At 40.8% G+C, this 24,864-nt stretch overlaps 1 protein-coding gene across 1 annotated transcript; it reads left to right on the plus strand.

The window, feature by feature from the left end:
- Nucleotides 1,728-24,757, plus strand: LOC109722663. The gene is made up of 2 exons (XM_020250769.1): nt 1,728-2,831; nt 24,048-24,757. Exons 1-2 carry the CDS (start codon nt 1,959-1,961, stop codon nt 24,264-24,266), a joined length of 1,092 nt encoding a protein of 363 aa, XP_020106358.1. The 5' UTR covers nt 1,728-1,958; the 3' UTR covers nt 24,267-24,757.

Raw genomic sequence — 24,864 nt, forward strand, 5'->3', positions numbered from 1 at the left:
GATCTCATCAAGATTTAAATTTGATCTAATCAAATTAGATCCTTTTCTTTTAGTTAAATAAAAATAAAAAAAATCTGATTTCCGTACGGATGCTACAGTAGCGTCCGTACGGACTGCTACAGTAAAATCCGTACGGACGCTACAGTAGCGTCCATACGGTGCTACAGTATTTATTTATTTATTTATTTTTTTAATTGTTGCTTGAAAACAAGNTAATTTTTAAATAAAGTTGTTAGAATAATGTAACTATTCAAAAATTAAGAAAATATTAATGAAAAAAATTATTTTTTGTAATGTACATAATACTATTTTATAATTTTTTTATTTAGTTATAATTTTTTAGTCTTAAAATTTTAATAATTATATATATTCATTGACTATCCGCTGCGAAACGCGGGTCTGCACTAGTATTATTAATAGTAAAAAAGATGTTTACTATCTACTTTGTACTGCTTATATAGATATTTTTTCACCTACTACTACTAAATCCTCGAAAGATTAAAAAGTTGATAGTAAATGCTATTCCTTGAGGCACCATTTGGTCAGAAAATAAAGAGAGAAAATTTAGCCTCTTAGTCCCAAACAAAATTTTTTTGTTCCTAGTTCCGCTCTTAAGGGGTTAACATAGAATAACCCGTTAAAACGGTGAAATATTTGTTGTTCCACCCTTCTTCCCTTATACCTATACTGTATCACTATATATTACTAATTAATGTATTATATATTAGTTTATTTACTAATTAACTAGAAATAATAAATCATTTGATTTCTAATAAATATTTAGTTATTATTTATAATTAACTAAATAATTAAAAATTAATTTTTTATTTATATTAGTTAACCAATTAATATTTTGGTCAATCTAACTAATTAAATAATTAAGTAATTAATTTATTATTAATTTCTTAATTGATTAATTTATTAAATTAATATTGATTTATTAATTTATCAAATTATTTATGGATAGTTAATTTATTAATTAGCAGCACTCGTGGTTAATTAATTAATAGTAAATTTGACGTTTTAATTATTTATTGATTAACATTTATAGTTATCTAGAAGTATTCATGGTTAATTAATTAATTAAATAATTTGATTATAATTAATTAGATAATATATTATTATTTGAAATTATAATTACTTTTATTATTCATACTATTTCTCTCTAACTATACAGGCATTATTTTTCTTATTCCCGGAAGCAGCTTAATTTTTATCTTATCCCTGAAGTTGTATCCATATCAGGAATAACAAAAAATATCTTACTCCTGAACCAAATGATATCTAATTTACTATCAATAATATTTTAACTTACCGAATGTTCCTAACACAAATGGCAAAAAGCTTGATAGTTGGTATCCGAGATCCCAAGTAAAAAATAATACTATAGCTTAATTCGTTAATATTGATATATACATAACAATATTTCTATATAAACCGATAAATCGATATTATACATTTTTAAATAAATATAAATACATACAGATACAAATATGGAGATAGAAATAAATACATATGCATTTTGAAATTATATATCATAATTTTTTTTTTTAATTCAGATTAATTTTTTTTTCTCTTTCCAATTGAAAGATAAATTAAAACCTTTTTAATTTAAAAATTGAATTTTCAAACTAAAATTATTATTTACAATCAAACTAAAGGAGATCAAATCAAACCAAATAAAACCGCGCGAAATGTGCGGTTTTGTTCGGTTTTCTTTAGGATGTCTGATCTACTACGCGTCCAGTGCACCCTCCCCGAAGCGTTGTGGGGAAGGGAGCCTCGTGTCACCCCTCCTGTTCCCCACGTATCATTGTGCCTTCCTCCTCGCTAATGCATGGCCACGCCCACGCCCACGCCCACGCGTTTGTTTCCATCGCCCTCTCTCTCCGGTCCGGATGCGACGGTCTTCCCTCCTCCGTCCGTCCTTACATCCCCGCTGATTACCGACCGCCGTGATGAGCCGACGGATGGCCGAGCCATCAGAGCAAGCCGAGCGAGCGGAATCCGCGACTGGAGGCGGGTGGCGCGGGGCGCTCCGCCGGGGGTGGAGAGTGGGGAAGGCGGCGGCCATCGCGGGCGCGGCCATCGTAGTCGTCCCTCCCCTCCTCGTCCTCTCCGCCCTCGGCGCCGCCCTCTCCCTCCCCTTCGGCGCCTACCTCGCCTCCCTCGCCTGCACCGACCGCCTCATGCGCTCCCTCCTCCCTCCACCCCAATACCAAGAAGACGAGTTTCTTGAAGCCGCGGAGGAGGAGAAACCTCTACAAGGCATAGAACTAGCTGTCGACAACGAGGCAGGCGAAGAAGATCAGGAGAACAAAAGAGCCGCAGAGGAGGTCGTCGTCGCGAAAGCGGCGGAGGAAGGCGGGTCGGTAGCGGTGGAGGAAGAAAGAGCAGCCGAGATCGAGAAAATGGATGCGGAAATAACAGAGATAGAAGCCAATGGAACTGGCGGCTCTCCCCGTGCGTCGGTGGCATCGGGTGTGGCTCCACAAGATGAGAATATTGGAGCTGCCCGCAAAGTGTTTGAGGAAATGATTGTGTCGTCGAAAGAAGGGGGAGTGCGAGAGGAGAGAGTAATCGCGGTGGCGGATAATGTAGTAGCAGGGACTGTGGAGCCTTCTGGTGGTGTTGTTGTGGAATCAGTGGAGATCGTGGGCGAGAGTGAGCCGCCGGGCTTCAGCTCCGGGTATGCCTCCGCAGTTGAGGATCAGTCGGTGGATACGGCTGATGTCGAGAGCCGGTCTTCTGTAGAGCATGCTGGGGCCTTTATAGCTGCAGATATCATGGTTGCTGTGGAGACGGAGACTGCTGCGTCCTTTGATGTGGAGGTAAGCTTGCTCGTGTGGTTTTGGTTTTGGTTATTATATCTGTTTCTTTTACAAGTAGTTTGTTGCTATAGCTTCTCTTCAAGACTCGGAAATAGTGTCACTGAGGTGCGTAGAATGTGAGAGACTAATTGAGATAAAACCAACTGCAGAGTGTAAGTTCCCAAACTTAATTAAGAGATTAGGTGAAAGAAAATCTAGTACGATACAATCTTTAAATCATGCTAATCTATGATGCTAGGTAGTAATGAAGAAAACCAAATCATTAATTCCTGCCAAACCAAATAGGGAGGGAGAGCTAAGAGAGCTTCCATGCATTTATTTATCTAGTAGAGAATAAGAGGGTCATTCTAGCACTTTGCTAGAGGGTCGCCAATCGTACCTCTTAATTAAGTCACTCATCATCAATAGGTAATGTAGAACAATCTCACCTGAGGTCTACAATTAGAAATGCCTTGCTAATATTAGGAATTAGTGCTCTAAATATAGGTCTTTGATTTTCTGTTGTTATATGATTTCACCACTAAATTAAGCTCTCTCTCTCTCTCTCTCTCTCTCTCTCTCTCTCTCTCAAAATTCTAGAGCTCTCTTCTCTCTTTTCCTCCAGAAAGATGACGGTAAGAAATCCTAGGCCATATTAAAAGCTTAATTTCTTATCGTTGGTAAATAGACTTCCTATTTATAGTTTCCCTACTTAGACACAAAATCCAATCACTTGCCATGATCGGTCTACGGTTAAAGTATCATCTTTTGTCGACCATTTATGGCTGTCTGCATCATTTGGGTTCATTAGAGAGTTGAATAGCCAATAGGGAGGGGAAAAAGATACCATGAAGTCGATACTTCATCCAAACAACTTGACATATGTTGATCACTAAACCTTTGGAGGAATTCATCACAGCATTGTTCTCTCTGCAGCCTACCTATTAATGTGGTATTGGAACAGATCCAGTAGAACTAGCTTTCGTTTGCTCAAAAGAGTTAGAGAGTAAAACTGCGAAGGCTGCACCCAGAGGAAAGAAATGCCCCTAATTCCCAAGAGGATAAGACGGTAGTGATGAGAAGGAACAATGAGCCTTAAATGCTAGGAGGTTCATTTCTTTACTTTGCACCAATCTGACAACTACGCTAGCTCCATAAGGTATAGACCTAGTATGAAGTCGACTTCTCTATTCAACCTTAATTACAGTTCGGCCAAACCTTTATTTATTTATTTTTTAATGCTATATATATGAAAGCATAATTACAACTGCCCCCACTACACACACCCTACTGCACCCTTCTATTCTCTAACCACCTAATAACTAACAGAACCCAACCCATTGAGAGAGAGAGGTTCCCCCCCTCTCCAACCCCCCAGGGCGGGGGGGGGGGGGGGTGGTTTGGGGGTGGTTGAAATGATAACTCATACTACTTTAAAAACTATATATTATATGACCAACCCAACTAATTAATTTAGATGCACAACTTGCATAGCTAAGACACGCAGCAGAAACAGAATAGCCTATTGGCAGAAGTGGTATTTGGTTACAAATTTTAAGCAAGCATTTTAATTTTATGTAGATTACCGAGGGCGAGAAGGTAATTAACAAAGAAGATTATTTTATAACTCCTCCCTTGAGAGCTAGTGAAGATTATTTTATAACAACCCCCTTGCAAGCTAGAGGGAGAACCCTTTCGTACCCTATCATCAAGTTCATTTAGGAATCAAGTGGTCAAAGTCAAACCCTCTTAACTCACTCACTTCAACCCAAATGCCCTACATTCTAGCTTTGGTTCACCAAATCAATAAAACTTTCAGCTCTATACTATGCTGGTGGTGAATCAGAGCTAGAGAAAGGCACTTGTCTTAAAGTGAGTTCAATAGGAAAGTGGAAGAAGATACTAGTCGTTGTTCCATCAGGTTAAATTGGCATACATTGATCACTGAACCTTTAGAGGGATCAGCTACGCCTTGAGGCCACAAGGCTTACCATTACGGCATGAAATAGGTCTAGAAGAACTAGCTTTCCGTTGCTTAAAGAGATAGGTAGTCAAAATGCTAGGGGGTGAATCTTGAAGAAAATATGGCAGTGATAAGAGGGAACACTAGGCCTTATATGCCAGGAGGTTTGATCTTAAGAAATGGTGAAGCAATTTAATATTTTAATTTTTTATTGATAAGTTTCATATTTATATTTACTTAGTAGTATTACACTTTTTTTGAATATTATTATTCAAACATCATATTATATAAATGGATTAATTGCATACAGGTCCCTGCAAACATAATGAATTGCAAATATATCCCTACAAAGTTCAACTTTTATATGTTGTCTCTGCAAAAGTCGTAATGTTTTCAAATATATCCCTCTGGTTTGTTACTGTTAGAGAACTATTTATATTTTAACAGCAGATAAGTAAAATGTCAATTTTGCCATCACAAATATATCCCTCCAAAAGCCACAACAACTATAATCGTGCAAAAATGTTCCGCAAAAAATTTTCGATGATCATCTTCTTTCTCATCTTCTTGCCTTTTAAAACCCAACTCATTCCACCAATGTTGCAATCTTTTTCTCACTCTTTTTCTTCTAAACCTTTTCTTTTCAACAAAAAAGAAAAAAATCATAGAAAAAATTGAATGGGAAAGCAACACGCGTTTGATATAAGCGAAATAACACCTGTTGTGGATGAATGAAGACAAAGAAATTCTAGTTATGGATTCGAAACTAGCATGAAGAAGAGAGAGGAAGTGAAAGAAGAGGAAAAGGAAGAAAAAGAGGCAGAGAAGAAAGAAGAGTTCCTATTGCTAGAGTTTTGATTGAGAAAAGAAGGTATAATATAAGAAGGGTAAAATGTCAAGGGTGCGGTAGATGCTATAACGTGAAGTTCATATCATCAATACGGACAATACTTTTTTTTCATCTTCCACAAGGTAGTAAGCTAAAAAAAAGTGAGGGCATTTGTTTGAGTGAAAAAGATAGAAAAACAAAAAAAAGGAAAAAAATAAAACACGTACTGCCTATATTTCTCATCTGAGAGAGATATGGACGCCACAGTATTTTCCTTTTTCACATGAGAGAAGCATGGAGCCCACAATTCAAAAAAAATAGGTTGAGATCCCACATAGTTAGCCTTCAACATCTTCTATTCAAAAAGGATGTGGGCCCCACCATATCTCCATGAGAGAGGCGTGGGGCCTAAAATTCAAAAAGAAAAAGGAGAAAAAAAATAAAAACACATAATTAGCCCTTCCTATATTTCTTATATGAGAGAGATGTGGGCCCCACAATATTTTCCTCTCTCAAATGTGAGAAAGCGTGGGCCCACAATTAAAAAAAAAAATTTGAAATTCCGCATAACTAGCCTTCTATATCTCTTTTTCGAAAAGGATGTAAACCCCACCGTATCTCCCTCTCACATTTTTGAGAGAGGCATGGGGCCCACAGTAAAAAAAAAAAGGCTTATTCATTTTATCTTTTTGTGTAGGGCCTACAATAAAAAAAAAACTCTCCAATTTGAGAGGGGAGGTGAACCACGTAATAAAATCCCACGATCTTACAGTTTTCCCACTCACCCACCACATACAAAAGAACCCACATTTTTATGATTTTTTTCCCACTCATCCACTTACCATATAACTAACAAAACCTCTATTTAAAGGGAAAGATAAAAGGAAAAAGGTGATTGGAGATAACTTCCTTAGAGATAAACTGCTCCTGGAGATCTACTGTGCTTTGCCGTCGGTGGAAGCAATGTCGCATCGGCGATCACGACAAAGGAGGTTGGAAACTGGCGATCTTTCACTTAACGCTTAGTCGTCGGCGGAAGAGAAGAATGGCAACCACTCGTCAACTCATCAACGACAATGAAGTATCATCCGCCAGCATTTTGCCATCGGCTGAGAAGAAGAACGACAACCGTCCGCCAACTCATCAACAACAAATGGAGTATCATCCGCTTGGCGCTTAGTCATTGGCGGAAGAAGAACGACGACCACCCGTCCACGCATCGACAACAACGGCGCAGTATCATTTGTCGGTGCTTTGTCATCGATGGAAGCAATGGCACAATGGCGATCACGATGAAGGAGGTTGGAAGGCAGCGATCTTCCGCTTGTCACTTAGCCGTCAACGGGAGGGAAAAACGACAACCACTCATCAACTTATTAACAACAATTGAGTATCATCCGCCGGTGCTTTGCCGTTGGCAAATAAGAAGATCGACAATCGCCCACTAGCTCATCAATGAAAATGGAGTATCATTCGCTGGAGCTTTGCCGTTAGCAGAGAAGAAAAATGGCGACCACCCTTCAACTCATCAACGACAATGAAGTATCATCCGTTGGTGCTTTGCCGTCGGTGGAGAAGAAGATGGCGACCACCCCCGACTCTTCAACATCAATGGAATAAATTTTGGAAAAATTCTTTCTAAATCTTTAGTAAAATTTTTTTTTAAACAATTTTAAAAGAAAATAATAAAACTTCTGTTTTGAAAAGCGCAAGTATGAATTAAGTAGCAAATATTGTAGAGACGGAGAGATCAAATGAGGTTTGTGGGTCGAGGCATGCGAAAACACTGTCCTAGTAGCGAGATTGCCCATCCACGTGCAAGGCTCCGGCAATCACTTCTAGCAATACAACGACCATTGTCCACCCCGTCGGCACATCTTCAAGGTGGTGCAACACGAACTTAATAAGCTTTCAGAGATCCAACAAAATAGCAAAAAATAATGTAAGGTTCAGTGTAAGAGAGATGTAAAGCTCAGTGTAAAAGAGGAGGAGGAAGCCTTTGCAAATTTCTGGTAAAACCAATAACTAACCAAGTCCACCCTCACCTCATCTATATAGAGGTGAGAACCCAACCGTAGGTTGGACTGTATCTCAGGTAAGCCGCTGCCCCTTACCTAGCTAAGGCAAGATCTAGTCAAGATCTGGTTTGGGCCCTTACCAAGGTAAGGTAGTCATTAAGCTTAAATACAAAATCTCAGAAATAAAATCAAAACAAAAAGTTAAGTGAACCGGGTAGCCTGGACTGAGCGCACTGTCGCCCACCTGACCCACCTGCTCGGCTCGTGCTCGTACCATGCGTGCGTGTGTGTGTTTAGTCGAGAGCTTCACTCTCATATTCTCCCAAGTAACTAACTTGAGTGTCACGCCCCACATCCACAACGAAAGCCTACGGGGACGTCAACAGATCTACCAAACGGATAGAGTTTTCCCTGTCTACCCGAAGCATTAATCAAAATAGAAGCAGTAGCAAAGGAACCCAAGAGATCACAATTAAAAATTTTCCAATTTACAATAAGAATAAAGTCACTAAATAAACGAATTACATGTATCAAAGCAGAGCACTATCGGCAAAACTACCATACATCACTGTACAACATCATGTAGTCTCAGCTAAACAGAAAGATAAATGTACAAATAAAAAGCCCTAGCCCTCGCCAGTCCTGATGTATAACATAATTGAAACATCTAGCTGGAAGTTCTCTACAACTAATGTACACAGGTAGGAGATGCTATCTACGGCGCAATCCCCCCTTACCTCGATCAACAGTTGGTATAGATGTCCCTAAAAAATAAACCACAAGAGGGTATGAGAACTACTAAATAGCAGTTCCCAGTGGGTACGGTCAGCGACAACCATGACCTTCCCACTAGGTCTACTAGAGACAAGCGTAGAGAGAGTATAGTAAGGAATGCTGTAGAATGAGTAATGAAACATAATATGATGATATACATCGACTAAACTCTCATGTCTCTACATATATAAGGAATAGGAGAGAAAAAGGACTAATACATGAATCAATTCTAATACTGATAAATAAAAAAAACACACCATACACAGTAATTAACTCTGCTATACATCAACTAGAATGATAGTAATAAAGGTAAGATGTCATCTCCTCATGCACATACAACTTGATCAACACATTGTGACCCACTCATAAACTGACGAACTCGTAGGTTACATATGTAATGAACAAGAGACAAAGTGAGTAGAGTATGCCTCAATGTTGATATTAATAAATAGATGCAGTAAACAGTACCCAATCGCAACGACTGACTCATAGGCCCGGTTTAGCCTGCGCCCGCCAAGTACCTGGATCGCACTCCTGCAGGTATGCCGTTAACACTCAGGCTCTGCCCCTAGCCCGATCACCGCTCCTGCAGGTGGGTCGTCATCCCAAAGGCAAATATCTCTGCTATAGTTGGCCAGCCTTCGGAGCGGCACTCGTAGGGGAGCGACCCCTTCCGAGTCTAATAGCACGTAACTCTATCATGCTCAATGTGGCTCTGCAGGCTATGGTCTATACAATGATAAAAAAAATGACAACTAACCAATCTGCTACCCTCGGCATAACTATAGAATGTCCACTAAGTCATTTATCACCGTAAGACTATCATATATCTCTCAATATCCAAAATCTATCATATGAATTAGAATATGCATCATGCAAATGAACAGTAGATATTTTACTAAATATGCATATGGTGTTCAGTAGTATTTCATTGCATAAGCATATGATGTCCAATGGCCCTTCTCGACCGAACATAGTGAATGCAAAATAATCCACTATACTATACAATTCAACCTCTTGATCATATACTATGCTAACACAGTTGGTAATTACTATATTAAGCCAATTCAACCTAATGATCATATACTTAGACTCAGATTAATGTTCCCATGAATACACTATGTAATCTATTTTCTCTCTTCAATTTCAAACTAACACAATGCTCTACGAACATATAACCACACACAACACCTACACATGCACCATAGACAGATATATGAACCATTGCCCAATTAATCTAACATCAACTAGTGTTCACATGTCACATCCAATTTTCACTCTTCACTTACCTCTATTGCCATCACAACCCTCAAAGCATGCAACCTGCACACAGACACATATACGTATATACACATGTGCAAAATAGACGTAGAAGGAAGTTCGCCGTTTTCGGCGACATGGAACCCACCTTGAATTGCTAATCCAATAGCGGCAAGCTATCAACCTCCAATGCGCTTTTCTCAGCTCAAATCCAGTAGGGAATCCAATAAGAAAACTCCAAAATCAGTGAGGGTGCAGTCAAGGCAATTGCAAGAACTAAATCCTAGTATTTCGGCAATTCGTTTAATGAATGCTGTATTTTTTAAGGGTAATTTAACTTACCTCAAAATCCAGCAGTAGCAATTCCAAAATGACCAAAAGTGGTAGAAGGGTTTAGCGAAGATCCCGTAATATCCAGCTAGAAGAAATGAACGACGAAATCACTGCAATTCTCATAATTGCTCAAAATTAAATCAATTTCACTTTAACTTAAAAATCGACTACCAATTCAACTTACTAACCTGAAATTCGGTTAAAGGAAGAAGTCCACAAGCTCCTCACCTTCACTAGAACATCAACAAAAGTTCAATTTAATGCCTATAAGTCAAATAGGAGAAAAGAACAGAGAAGTTCGCAAATATCCAACAAAAGTCGAATTTCAGTTTACTTCGACCATTTACTCAATTTCATTCCAATTCACTTTAATTCCAAATGGAATAAGGTGTAATTAGAAGATTACCACTATCCACACTCTTGAATCAATTTCAATTTCGAAATTCAGACGAAATTGGACTTGATTGGAGCCTCCAAAGGCACGGTGTTGCGGCCACGAACCGGCTACATGTACTATTACCGCACCTGTTGCTGTGTCTATTGCTGCGCTTGCTTCTGCTCCTATTTGTAGCAGCAGCCACAGCAGCAACCCCTGCTGCTGCGGGCTGCAGCTGCAGCAGCCCCTGCTGCAGCAGCCTTCGCTGCTGCTGGCAGCAGCAGGAGCAGCCCCTGCTGCTGCTCGTGAAGTCAGCACAACCTAAAATTTTGCGGCGAAAAGCACGTGAAAAATGGCTCCAATTCGCATGAAATTCGGCTTCAATTTAACTTCAAATCACAACAATATCTAGCAAGACCTCCCATCCTAGATTCTACCATCAAGAATTAACAAAAATTATAAATGAGAAAAATAACACTTATTATAATACTAACCCAAGTGTCGAAATGCTAAAAATCGTGCGTGCGGGGTTTTGATCGGCTCGTCAAATGGCACCAAAACCAAATCTTTCTTTTTCTTCTTCTCTTTCTTCTCTTCTCCTTTTCTTTTCTTTTCTCTTTCTCTCTCTCTTGCATATAGGTTAGGAGGGGTGGGAGCTTCAAGAGAGCTCCCTGAGACTTAGTGGAATCCCACTAACTTGTAACAATATGCCAATAAATCCACGAGTCACCAACACTCTCAATTTAGTCCAATATCGATCTGTACGCTCAATTGGAGCACTTCGGAATGTCGGTTTCAAGGTTTAAAGTGCCGCCCCGTGCAGCACGGGGCGGCACCTACCGTGCCACCAAGAAGATGGCACGATACAGGGGAGGCTCGAACCCCCCTCCGTGCCACGGCACGCAGCACCGTGCCGCACGAGACAGAGCGGCACGGCGCAGCATGCCACCTAATTTTCTTGCTTTTTTTTTTTTTGTTTTGTTCTTTGGGATATTCAAAATATTTTGGGTACCCCACGCCTCCCCAAAGACATTGCAAATAAAAAAATTTACTTATTAGGTAAGTCAAAAAAATTATAATTTTTTTTTTTTGTTTATCAATATATGGACAAAAGATTTTCCGAGCCTTCCGCTTTCACCACATATATCTATTCTTTCTTCACAAATTATTTTATCAAAATTTATCGCACCGCGAAATTTTTGACAAATAAATGGAACATAAAATTTTGAGCCACATCAAACATAAAATTTTATTTTTATGCTAGAAGATTGAAAATACTGATAAAATTAAAAATTAAATTAAATAAATTGATGCTTAAATTTGTTTAATTTATTTGTCATATAATTTATTGCTTAATTTTTTGATAGATCTACTAATTTTTTAAAAAAATTAATAAAAAATAATTTTTTTCATATACTTTTAAAAATAATTTTTAAAATAATTTTTTTTGTATTTTATAAAAGAAAGACTGTAATATGGTCAAAAGAAAAAAAAAAGAAAAAAAAGATGTTTTTGCATTTTAAAAATTCTAATCTGTAAAAATTTTTATTTTGCATCAGGTATAATTGTACTTTACATACAAAAAAACTTACAAATATATTAATTGATGAGTATAGTAAGCTATACATAGCAAATATTTATAATTATTTGATTAAAATTTTCAAAATAACATTATAAGAGTTTATTGGAACCAAAAAAACTGAAATAAGTCCGTGCCAAAGTATGCCAGTAGGAGGTCGTGCGTATCCATCGGCATGCAAACATACCATGTGTCGACACAGAAGCGTTCCGGTACTGTACCGTGTCAGGTAGACAGCAGCACGCCCCCGTGCCACGACACTTTAAATCTTGGTCGGTTTATACTCAAATTTGATGGACGGTCTCAATGAAAATTAAGCTAAAGTAATTTACCTTAACATTTTAGGTCCAGACTATTTTCAATCAGCGAAAGCCCTGCCAACTAAAATCTCTAACGAATTGCTGTTAAGCTCCATTTTCACTGCTCGGGTATTTGAACTACACAATTTTAAATCTGACCTCAGAAAGTTAATACAGACAATTTTTCAAAGTTTCATAATTTTTCGCTACTATAAGTTTTCTGCTAAAATACAGGCTTTGTTCCCTATAGAAAATTCTAAATCTCCTCTTTTCATTTCGATTTCTGTACCAATTGTTTCCAACTGATCTTTTACTTCTTCAAGCCTAATAAAAATGGTATCTCCTACTATTTTCATTCCCACTTGCATATAAAATAAAAATCGAATGTACTATATTGAGAATGGAGTATATAAAGAGCAACAACAACAATCCTTAGGTTTCTAATGTGGGACTTAAACCTCACATGTGGTAACCTAAACACGAGCTCCCAGGCAAGGCTCATAAAATGTTGGGCTGCCCAGGAAGCCCAAGGGCAGAATTGAAGTTTTAATGCACTTTAAAATTAATACTAACATTCCCCCACATGATTTAAAATGTCAAATAACGAAACTAAGTAAAATAGAAACACAAAACAAATCAAAAGAATGCTGAATCTTTTATACCACGTATTCGGAGAAGGTATCTTTCGGGTTTAAACCTTCACTTAGTGTTTGTCTATGTACATCCGAGGGCATAATGGTGGACTACGCCTTGAACCGAGTCAGTGAATTAGATTTCCACAAACCGCACACATGGTACAGCCATTTAGGTTCTAAGCGGGTGAGCGCTTTTATAGCCATGCGCCAATATCGCTTCATGTGTGTTTTAGGGAACCGCCTTATTCCCATAGTCGCGGCCTCATGACTCCACACACATAGTAGGTCCTTAGAAGGGTGTCTGCAAGGTCACACTCTGCCTCGTGGGTCTCAGAACTATTCAGGGCCAATGCCCTTTCTATCCACTTATAGATATGAGCGCTGTCGCCATAGGGATGAGGATACAAAAAAAAGTACTCCTCACAGCTACTAGTTCGACTTGTTTCTACCGATTGAACCTGCAACAGGTTGGGTTGCCGTCGCCGGTAACTTCTATTGAGGGCTAAGCACCATCCCCCTCGACGATTCTAGGATCACAGTCCTAGATAATCCCTTGTTATGCTAATCAGCCAAATTCTTCGCAAATTTCATAAATTCTAATGCAATCACATTTTCCTTCATATTCTGTCATATAAACTTATGTCTCACTTTCGTAATCTATTAGTCTTAGTCTCTTTGGCCATTTATCAATTGCAGATCTACAATCACAATGAATACAAACTGGTGCTAAGGATCGCTCCATCAGTGGCAGATCATAAAGAAACTCTCTAATCCACTTAGCCTCTGCTACTGTGGTATCTATGTCAGATTGTTGGCGCTAACCATTAATCCCAAAAGCTCGAGCTGTTAGAAATACGCAATCAATTCACTTAAAGCGTACAGATACAACGCCCACGAGTCTCGATTGTGACTCGGCTCAACCAGCCCCACGCCACTTCGAACATGACTCGGCCCACCTAGCCTCCCGCCATTTCAAATATGACTCGGCCCAACATGGCCTCCCGCCACAGGGTAGGATGCTGACCCATTTAAGCCAACGATCCCTCCTCCAACACCTGCACATATTTGTAGCATGCGGGAATCGAACCCGTGATCGCTGGCTCTGATACCACTTGTCGGATCATTGGCGCTAACCATTAATTCCAAAAACTTGAGCTGTTAGAAATACACAACCAATTCACTTAAAGCGTACAGATACACGAGGTGAGTGGGAGAGAGGCGGCTGGGGGGTCAGCTGGGGCTAGTTAGGGTTTGCATGGGACACCCTAGGTGAGCTATATATAAAGAAGGTGTAAAGTTGCGAGTTAGCCGACCAAACCTCAGTATTTTACATTGAGTCCCTCATAGCGCGTGTAAAACGCGCGAATACACCCGCACAATCGATTTCATGCAAAACGGTACATAAAATGTCGAGGTTTTCGCAAAATTACCGTTTTGCCATCAAAGACCCCTCCTCGATCAACGCGCGATATCAGAAGATCTGTTCGTCAGATTTGCGAACAGATCGCACCAGTGCGATCAGCACTACAGAGACATCAAATCCACGATTTTGTTTAGCCTCCTTTGGTCACGGATTTGCGATAAAACCCGTCCTCTCTCCAAATGGCAAAACGACGCACAAATACATATAATATATGCATCATCAATTTTCTCGAAATCCGTGCGTCAAACCTGAAATCTGTCAGCGCCAATGGTTCCAGAATAGCAGAACCATTAAAAACGACCTATTGGATCGCTATGAACGGAGTCCGATACACGCCGGAAGCCAACTCTACACCGTGGCCTCTCCAGAAAAGCGGTTACTATTCACTTTAAGTGAAAAATAAAAGTCGCGTAACTTCTCCATTCAATCTCGTTTTCTCCCGAAACCTGACGAGTGCTTTTGTAATTAAAATACACACAAAAACATCGTCAACAGAGAGTTTAGCTACACTGCCAAAATCTCAGTCCTTACATCATCCCCCTCTTAAGAAAAGTTTCGTCCTCGAAACTTGCTCACACCACCGAAAATAATTTCGGTTAACACTTTACTAATGCACCAAGCACAGCTATAGTGGCACGACAAGGAAACTCTTAAGCTAGAGTACCAACACTCACCTCGGAGGCTACAACCTCCCACTAGTCCGAACTATATCCAGACAAAGCCAAATCTGAACCATCGAAACCCACCGATGAAATCGGACTCACTTAGGTCCAAGACCTAACCTTCCGCCTAGACCAAAAGGTCTAAGGCTGCCACTACCAGTTGAGCCCGACAATTTAGCCTGCTCAACACTCATTCGAGTACAAACAGATCAACATAAGACCAATGCATGTCCGTCACTAGGTGAACAGAGTTGCCACTCGCAACATGCGATCATAACCACCAGTGATGCCCAACATCTGTCTCTACGAGACCCTGTCGCTGTCATCGCCAAGGGACCCTAGCAATCGATGTTCCTAGTAACACTAAATGCCCGTCTCATCGAGACTCCAGCATGCCTCTCACCAAGTGACCAAACAGCAATCCAATCCAATCCAATCCAAGGTATCCACGATAAACTAAAACGTGTACCTTGTACAATATCACAAGCTTCGACTTCTGAGCCAACCTCCAGGCTCACAAGATGATCAAAGATGACCGTCACCTCTCTTGGAAGAGAAAAATACCGACCCAATCCAGATATTCCCCAAAATAGGTAGGGTATCTTGTCCTAACTTTCAACATTACGTTGTCTGCAGCCAACGTACTTATCGAAAGAAAGGTAAAATACCCGCGGATCCATCGCCAACAGAAAGTTGGAGACGTGACACAAAACTAAGCCGACCAATAACCCTATAATGCACTAGAATGCACGAACAGAGATGTGACATTACGACTGTACATTAGCCAGATCCAACACACACCACACTGACAAAGAACCAACAAAAGGTTGAAACATCCGCCTTTATATTTCCACCAGCAAAACCATTCGACATAACTCAAAAGAGTGAACCCTGAGTGCCTGCGGATTGACTTGCAAAAGCTTCCATGTCTCGTGCTGGAGGTGAGGCGATCACCGTTGCAAAAAGCAGCCTCTCGACATCTTACTGCTCAGAACTAGTCCACTCACTGCCCTACTCCTAACACCAAAATGGGTACATGTCATATCCTGTAGCACAAGAAACACGAGGAAATAAACACAAATCAACCTTCGAGCCTCCTAACTCGATAACCTCGAGACTAAATCTCAAATACCCCGCGCTCGCACGTGCCTACACGCCTTAAGTCTTCCTATGGTCAACCTAACCAATGGTTCAGTCAGAAAGCTTGTAAATGCAATTGTAGTTATTTCACGCTCCGATACCATCTTAATCTGTCACGCTCCATGGCCGATTTTAAAAGCCTTTTAAAATGAATACAATCTTTGAAATCAGAGTTGCGGAAAACGTGCTATTTTTCTTTCCAACCTAGCCCACGTGACGTACAGACCCGCCACAAATACAAAATTCTTCTATTCACTCGGACAGAGTCTCCTTTGTATTTGCACGGCATATCAACAACTACATCAGGATCACAACAACAACCTACATTTACCAATCCACAATCAATTCATGCCATGCATTTCCATACAGCTAGCGATCCTTAAAAATGACGCATGCCTCTAAACACTCTTTAGGCGCAGGATGATGTGATGCACAGTACAACAGTCATTCTATTTAAAAGTGCTTCCCACCCGAAAGCTTTGTTTTTAAACTCTAATTAATCATCCATAAAAATCATTCGAAAATCTTTTTAAACTGTTTCCCACATAGAAACTCTATTTTTAAAATCGACTACCTCGAGGGGTGGAAAACCACCATGTATAAATACATAAATCAGAAACCAATTATCCAAAATCTCCAATCGCATGTATAATGAAAAACATCCACTACAACCAGTTCACAAATATCCAAACATTCATAGGGATCATCTAACTGGACCATTTAATTATTAAATTACTAAATGCAGAAGGAGAAGATAACCAGGGTGATGACCGCTACTGTAGCCTAGCTAAAGCGTCCAACCATCGCACCAAGAATCAACTCCTCGGCCTAGTCACCTGGAGAAATGGGGGGTGAAAAACCACAATCAAGGTTTTCCAGTGGGTACGACAGAGCCACGAAGGCAAATTGTATTCACTAGAAAACAAAGGAGATCGAACAATAGATATGTATATGGTATGATATACAAGCAACTACAGTAGTAATAGAAATATGGTAGTAAATGAATAAGAACCAAACTACTACTGTATCAACAACTCAACTGAACATATGCCTCAAGGGTATATAATCCAAGTCAAACCCAATCTGGTGCTGCCATGTTGGTCCGCAGACCTCAAGCGTTGCCTGTCACAGAGCAAGCACTGACTTTGATTCATGCGTCCACCGACGACCTATCCGGATACATACACCCCCTGGTTGGTGGCCAAATCAACCGGTGTCTAGAATAGTGCTGTGACTAAATCATACTGATATGCTCAATACGAAAACCGGCAAGAAGACCGGTGCCTTGGCTGAAGCCAGATGCAAGGGCATACAACACCGAACCATGATCAACTAGATCGAAACACACGACAAAGGAGTCAATATGTTGTCTGGACCCAAGGTCCACAGATATACAAGATATGCAAGCCTGCTTTACATGTCTATCAAAAACTACTGTTATGCAATCAACAAGGTATAGATACGAACGATAAACAAAAGCAACTGACATGTAGAGACCAAAATACTGATATACAAGAGCAAGGGAGAGGAAAACGAAATGATCTCACCGACTACCAGCTCGAAGCACCTACCTGTCACTGTCGCGTCGGAAAACTGGATGCGTACAAGTCAACCGGACCTACGAAGATCCACTGGGTCAGTATCCAACCCACAAGCCCAAAGTACACGACTCACGAACTCCACACAAGTCCCCAAAATTGGTTTCCCAAAATCGATCACCGTAACTCGCCGGAAGTCCCGAAAATCACACTGGGACGCCGTCGGAACCCACGAAGTGTCTTGAAACTCACCGACTCATGCCACGAGTCACCCGCTGCCACAAAACACATCGATTTGGATGTCTTGGCAGCAAACACAAGGTAACACAAACAAACAATTATCGTCGGATAATTGTTCGAATCCGAGCTCCCGGAAGTGTCAATTTCGACACCGAAACCCACCGTCGCTCACCCATCATCTCCGAACTCACGATATGACGAAGGTGACTAGTCGACAAGGCTCAGCGACAACACTCAGGGCAAACAAACGACGTCGAAAGAAATCCAAACCGAAACCGCGTTCCGCCGGCGAATTTCGCCAAAGAACGCACCGAAATCGACCTCCGATTTCCGCAAAGGCGAATGGCCATGGACGATTAGTCCAGAGGTCAACTACCGCATGAACATACAGCCTACAGTAGCCACATGATGCAAAATTGCATAAAAGTCCCTCTATGTACATAAAATCCCATTATTTTATGCAAATAAGGCGACTTTGTGGCTCGTTAACGCAAACCGAAGACTTCCGAGGTCTGCCGAGATACGTACTGACAGGTCTCGACATGCCGGAGGCCGTGCTCAAGATCCGGAGCACAATGGCTCACTGTGGGAGGCGCGGGAGCGACTCGAAAATTCTGCGAACAGCGCGCACTTGGGGAAAACTGCGCCGAAAACACAATTTCGGAAGCCGCTGATCCAAAGTGAGGTGAGCACTGTGATCAGCACTGACCAACGATCACCATGCTCACCTCCAGAGGCATCGGGATAGCCTCGGATCGCCGAAAAGTGTTCGCAAACCCGAAATTATGCACAGGCAGTAAGAAATAAAACTCACCGGGCAAAGGGGCTAGGGCACAGCCAGTGGCGGCTCTGTGGCAGGAGCGTCGGCGGCCGACAAGTACGGTCGACGTGGGGAGGCTGGGTGTAATACACTGAACTTTTGCAAACTGCGGAGTTCGAGTATGTGGAATGGTGTGTGGATCACTCCTACATGTTCTAAAAGGTTAGAACAAGTGTTTGGNGTGCGGGATTGGGTGCCGAAGTGGATTGCCGTGGGGAGTGTATACTACCACGGGGCCATTAGGCGCGGCGCAAGCTGGACTACCTTGGGTAGGTCCCTGTGAAGGAAAAGAAAGTACTAAATGAAAAAGGACGGTAATGAATGTTTATTACTTAAAGTGTACAGTAGTCACTTTTATGTTCGTGCTTATACTCATGTCTATGTTCATGATTACAGAAGTTGCTCTATCTCTTTTATGCAAATGGTTCATTACTGTAGAAAGCTATTACATGTCGATTACATGCTTATTACTTATTAGCATCATGCTTATAAATCATGCAATTATTGTTATTGCTTCCATTTAGTACATCTTGAGCCTAGTGGTGTAATTCGCCGAGGCTGGCGGCACGGGGAAGAAGTCGCAAGGTCTGCTCGGCCCAAGCAGACCTGGGGCAGCCGCAATCTGTCGAGGCGACGGCGGCGGCCCGCAGGGGCGGCGACGACGACCGGCGCGGGAGTCGCCGAAGGTCGGGGCGACGTCGGCAGAGAGAGCGAGGAGGCAATGTAGCCTCGGGCCTCCTCTCAACTCGAGAGAAAGAGAAAGTGAGAGATATGGAGAGGGAAGGTGACAATGGCTGCGGCTGCGGCTGGCCGGCCGGGGCTCTGCCGGCGGCAGCCGGGAGGCGCGCGGCACACGAGGTGAGGGGGAGAGAGGCGGCTGGGGGGTCAGCTGGGGCTAGTTAGGGTTTGCATGGGGCAAACCCTACGTGAGCTATATATAAAGAAGGTGTAAAGTTGTGAGTTAGCCTACCAAACCTCAGTATTTTACATTGAGTCCCTCACAGCGCATGTAAAACGCGCGAATACACCCGCACAATCAATTTCACGCAAAACGGTACATAAAATGTCGAGGTTTTCGAAAAATTACCGTTTTGCCATCAAAGACCCTTCCTCGATCAACGCGCGATATCAGAAGATCCGTCTGTCAGATTTGCAAACAGATCGCACCAGTGCGATCAGCACGACAGAGACATCTTTTTTTTTCGCCTCGTTTGGTCACGGATTTGCTACAAAACCCGTCCTCTCTCCAAATGGCAAAGCGACGCACAAATACATATAATATATGCATCATCAGTTTTCTCGAAATCCGTGCATCAAACCTGAAATCCGTCAGCGCCAATGGTTCCAGAATAGCAGAACCATTAAAAACGAGCTATTGGATCGCTATGAACGGAGTCCGATACGCGCCGGAAGCCAACTCTACACTGTGGCCTCTCCGGAAAAGCGGGTTAGTATTCACTTTAAGTGAAAAGTAAAAGTCGCGTAACTTCTCCATTCAAACTCGTTTTCTCCCGAAACCTAACGAGTGCTTTTGTAATTAAAATACACACAAAAAACATCGTCAACAGAGAATTTAGCTAAACTGGCAAAATCTCAGTCCTTACAACAGGGCAGGATGTTGGCCCATTGAAGCCAACAATCTGATGCTATAAGTTCAAATTCCATAGTACTTCTAGCAATTAGAGATTGTTTGGTTGACTTTCAAAAAACAGTTTCTCCTCATAGGAAAAAAATAAATCCAATAGTCGACTTCACATTAGCTATATCACTAATTCAGTTAGCATCACTATATCCTTCTTACTGCAAGAAAGCCAATATAATTGAATCCATAAGACACAATCCCCTTTAGATATCTCAAAACTCTTTCTAAAACATTTAATGCTCTCTATTTGGATTACATGTATATCTTCTTAATCTGTTCACAGTATAAGCCTAATCAGGTCTAATGTAGTCTACTAGATATCCCAAGGATCTTCCACCTTGAATCATGATGCCACGCAGGTTATGATGAACATGCTACCACTGTTGCTAGTCAACCTTAACTCCGAGTCTATACCAAACGGCACAACCTCTGACCTATTGCTTCTACAACTTTCCCTTCTCTTGTTGATTTGACACCTTCCACAGCTAACTAGCCATTCGCCTCAGCCTACTGAGCCTTCTTTACCAATCCGAACACACACTATGCTTACTCGATCTATGACTAAGAGTTTTGCCAGGTCTACCTCCTTCTTGGCTTCTACACATACTACTCTTCCTAGTGAGCCTACCACTTTTCATAAAGCTTTTCAGGATGCAGGTTGGCTTGCTGCCATGGCTGAAGAATTTGATGCATTACTCACCAATGATAGTTGCGAGCTTGTTCCTGCTCCTCATTCCATCAATCTTATTGGTTGTACCCATCTACAAAGTCAAACAGAAGACGGATGGCTCTTTTGAACGTCTTAAAGCTCGACTAGTGGCTCAGGGTTACAAAGAGCAACAAAGCATTGATTTTGATGAGACTTTTTCTCTGGTTGTCAAGTTGACCACTATTCGTACTGTTCTTTCGGTCGCTCTCTCCTGTGGATGGTCTCTTCGCCAACTTAATGTAAAGAATGCCTTTCTTCACGACACTCACTCTGAGGAGGTTTATATGAAACAACCATCTGGCTTTGTGCATCCTTCGCTCCCTAGTCACGTCTGTCATCTACGCAAAGCAATATATGGTCTCAAACAGGCTCCTCGAGCTTGGTTTCAGCGCTTCACTTCTTTTCTTTCTGAGATTGGTTTTGTTGGCAGCACTGCTGATTCCTCGATGCTTGTTTGTCATTCCTCCTCTGGCACTTTTGTTCTTCTCTTGCATGTTGATGATATTATTGTCACCGGCAATTCCTCGTTTCTTTTTTATGCTCTTATTGTCACTTTACAACGTGAATTTGCCATGAAGGTTCTCGAACCGTTACATTATTTTTTGGGTATTGAGGTTCATCGCCCCCCTTTTAGTCTTCATCTACCTCAAAAATAAGTGTATCAACTGCTTCAACGATATAGCTTTCTTGACAGTAACTCCTCTTTCGCCGACATCTCGTCTCTCTTCTCATGAGGGGCGTCTTCTTGAGGACCCATTCACTTATCGTCACATAGTTGGTGCTCTCCACTATCTCACTTTCACCAGACCGGACGTTTCATTTGCTGTCAACTCTGTTGCCCAGTATCTGCATGCATCTCATGAACTGCACATGCAAGCGGTCAAGCGTATTCTGCATTATATTCGTGGGATGTTGTCTTATGGCTTTCCTATCTCTCACTGCGATAACCCTTCTCTTTTGGCCTTCGCTGATGTTGATTGGGCTGGTTGTCCGGATTCACGTCGTTCTACTTCTGGATATTGCATTTTTCTCGGGTCAAATCTTATCTCCTAGTCCGCTAAGAAACAACCCACCATTTCTCATTCCAGTTCTGAAGCGGAGTATCGTGCTGTCGGCTACACACTTGCTGAGACTATCTGGATTTGTCGTCTCCTTCGTGACCTTTGTATTTTCTTATGCCGCTCTATCAATATTTCTTGTGATAATCTCAACACCACCTACCTTGCAGCCAATCCTGTCCTCCATGCTCGCACAAAGCACATTGAACTTGACCATCAGTTCTTGCGGGAAAAAGTCCAGTCTGGTGATTTGGCCTTAATTCATATCCCTTCTGACAAGCAACTTGTCGACATTTGCCTTAATTCATATCCCTTCTGACAAGCAACTTGCCAACATTTGCACCAAGCCCTTGTCACCCTATCGGTTTTCGATATTGCGGCTCAATCTTCGCATCCGACCACCGGATGCTTATCTTGCGGGGGGATGTTACGATATATTTGTACAGTTTATCTATATTAGGATACTATGTATTATTGCCTTCTATAGAGTAGGATTATTACCTTCTATAGAGTAGGGTTATATAGTATGTAATCCTAGCTATACTCTTACTATAGTAGTCACTATTACTATAGTAAGACAATCTTTTGTACTATATATATTCATTAATACAACCTAAGAGGGTATGTTCTTTTGCCTTTCTTTCACTTATCCTAGAGGGTTTTTATTATTTTTAAATGCTTTAATTTTCGTGCTTATCCCAATTGTGGGTTCAGTTTATTCATGGCGAAAAGGAGCATTTTGGACAAAAACTGACACAATTCTTCAATGAAAGTGCTCATGCATCTGTTTTTTTTAATAAAAGCTGACCTTGTTCTTTAGATGGACACATGTTTTGATAATCAGTCTTTTGTCATTTAAAAATGTAACTGACATTCATAATAGAGATCCTTAATGTCTTATATAATTGACTCCAAAATGCGCCATGTTATCCTTCTTGCTTTGACCTCTCTATTTTTCCGTACAAAATTTGTTCTTTTTTTCCTCTCTATTTTTCTTCTCGCTTTGACCTCTATATTTTTCCTTACAAAATTTGTTCCTTTTTCCTCTTAAATGAGAATAGTAACTTTCATGGTCTTTAATAACTCTTGCATGCGTTAGTTTACTAGATTTCAGCTGTAAGAGTTATAGTTTTAGTTCAAATAATTCTTAATTTAACGTACAAAACTAAAATTGTTCTGCCGAGGCACGACAATTTGTTGTGTCCTGGGCAATTGGCAGGGTGTTGTGTCTTGATGTACAGAACACCCTTTGTGCATTAGCAGGCTGTTGACATGGGTTTTCGTCCCTCTTTTGGGTGTTTTAAGACTTTTAATGGTTTCTAAAGGATTAAAGCACCTCGTTAGACCTAATTGTGATTAAGATAAAATACTTGCACGTACTGTCCGCTTTGATGGGTACTGCATTTTTCCACCTCAAGGAGATATCCAAAATCTGACCTAATGATTAAGTCATCCACATTCATGGCCTCATGACTACTTAAACTTTGTAGACTAATAATTTGTCTAGAGCTCTTGAGACAACTTCGCATCACTGTTTATGAAAAACTAAATTGAAAGTGTAATCTATTTTGGGCACAAATAACTTGAATGATTAGTTTTGGACTTTGTGCTAAAATTATACGATGGATCACCACTTACTACAGTTTCAGGAGTCTCAGAACATCCAGAGGATCCATTCCTCTACTTTGTCTCAAAGGGCATTAAGAATTGTTCTAACTTGAGGTTCCAGAGAGTATTATACCGTCTTACAACTTCATCTCATGTATAATAATTCCCTTGTACTTTGACATGTAGCATTCATTAGGTTTACCGACTAGTTGAACTTTGTTTTATATTTGCACCTCTAATTGAAATCGAATTTTCATTTCATCACGTCAACATCTGTGCTATAACCTGCACATTAAATGACAATACCATCCTTTCTGCAAACACGTTACAGGATTTCTACGACGAGGAGAAACTGTGGGAACAATTATCTGCGATGCGAACAATTGTGGGCTACAAAGCTGCCCCTTCCTCGTCCCTTGCTGAGGAGATGAGAGCTATTTGTCTATTCACTGGAGTAGAACCACCACCCATCAGTTCTGGGGATGTTTCCGACCTGAGGGAGGTCAACCGCAAGCTTCACTTCTTGAAGTCTGTCATCGGAGTTAAATGATGTTTGCATGACGTGATCATTATACGACAAAAATTTCCTCCAAAGAGGGTTTTGTGCAGCAAAACAGATTATCCAGCTGGTTTTATGCTGTTTTGTGATTTCAACTTGCGTTAACTTGCGTGGTTCTAGGGCTTGTTTTCTTGCGATTTTGGTGGAGATTTTGATAGCATGTGCATAAAATACATCGAGTCAATATTTTCCAGTAATGTACTGGGAGGGAAAATATAGCTTTGTAGAATATGTTGTAATGAGCTGTTTCCAGCAACACTCGCTACTACTTTTCTTCCTTTTTTTTTTCTTTTTTTTTCTTTTTTTCCGTGAACAAGATCTTGTTGAAGCTTACGTTGAAGGTAGGTTACTGATTTTGTTTGCCCATTAGCCCATTATATCAGTGTATGGTGAGAAAAGTATAATCGCTATTGGTAAAAGGATAAATTTTTCTGGTCCTTTGGAACGATAGAATCTAAAGATGTGAAGAATTGGTGTGTGTAGAATTTTATGGCGATTTTGGCCGAGTCCCACAGTGATATCCTCTGTTATTTCCATTTACTTTGTTAGGAAAACAGGTTGATATTTCACGCTATTAGCAGAGTCCTTG

Source organism: Ananas comosus, linkage group 17, assembly GCF_001540865.1.
Source record: "Ananas comosus cultivar F153 linkage group 17, ASM154086v1, whole genome shotgun sequence".
In the NCBI taxonomy this organism is placed as follows: domain Eukaryota; kingdom Viridiplantae; phylum Streptophyta; class Magnoliopsida; order Poales; family Bromeliaceae; genus Ananas; species Ananas comosus.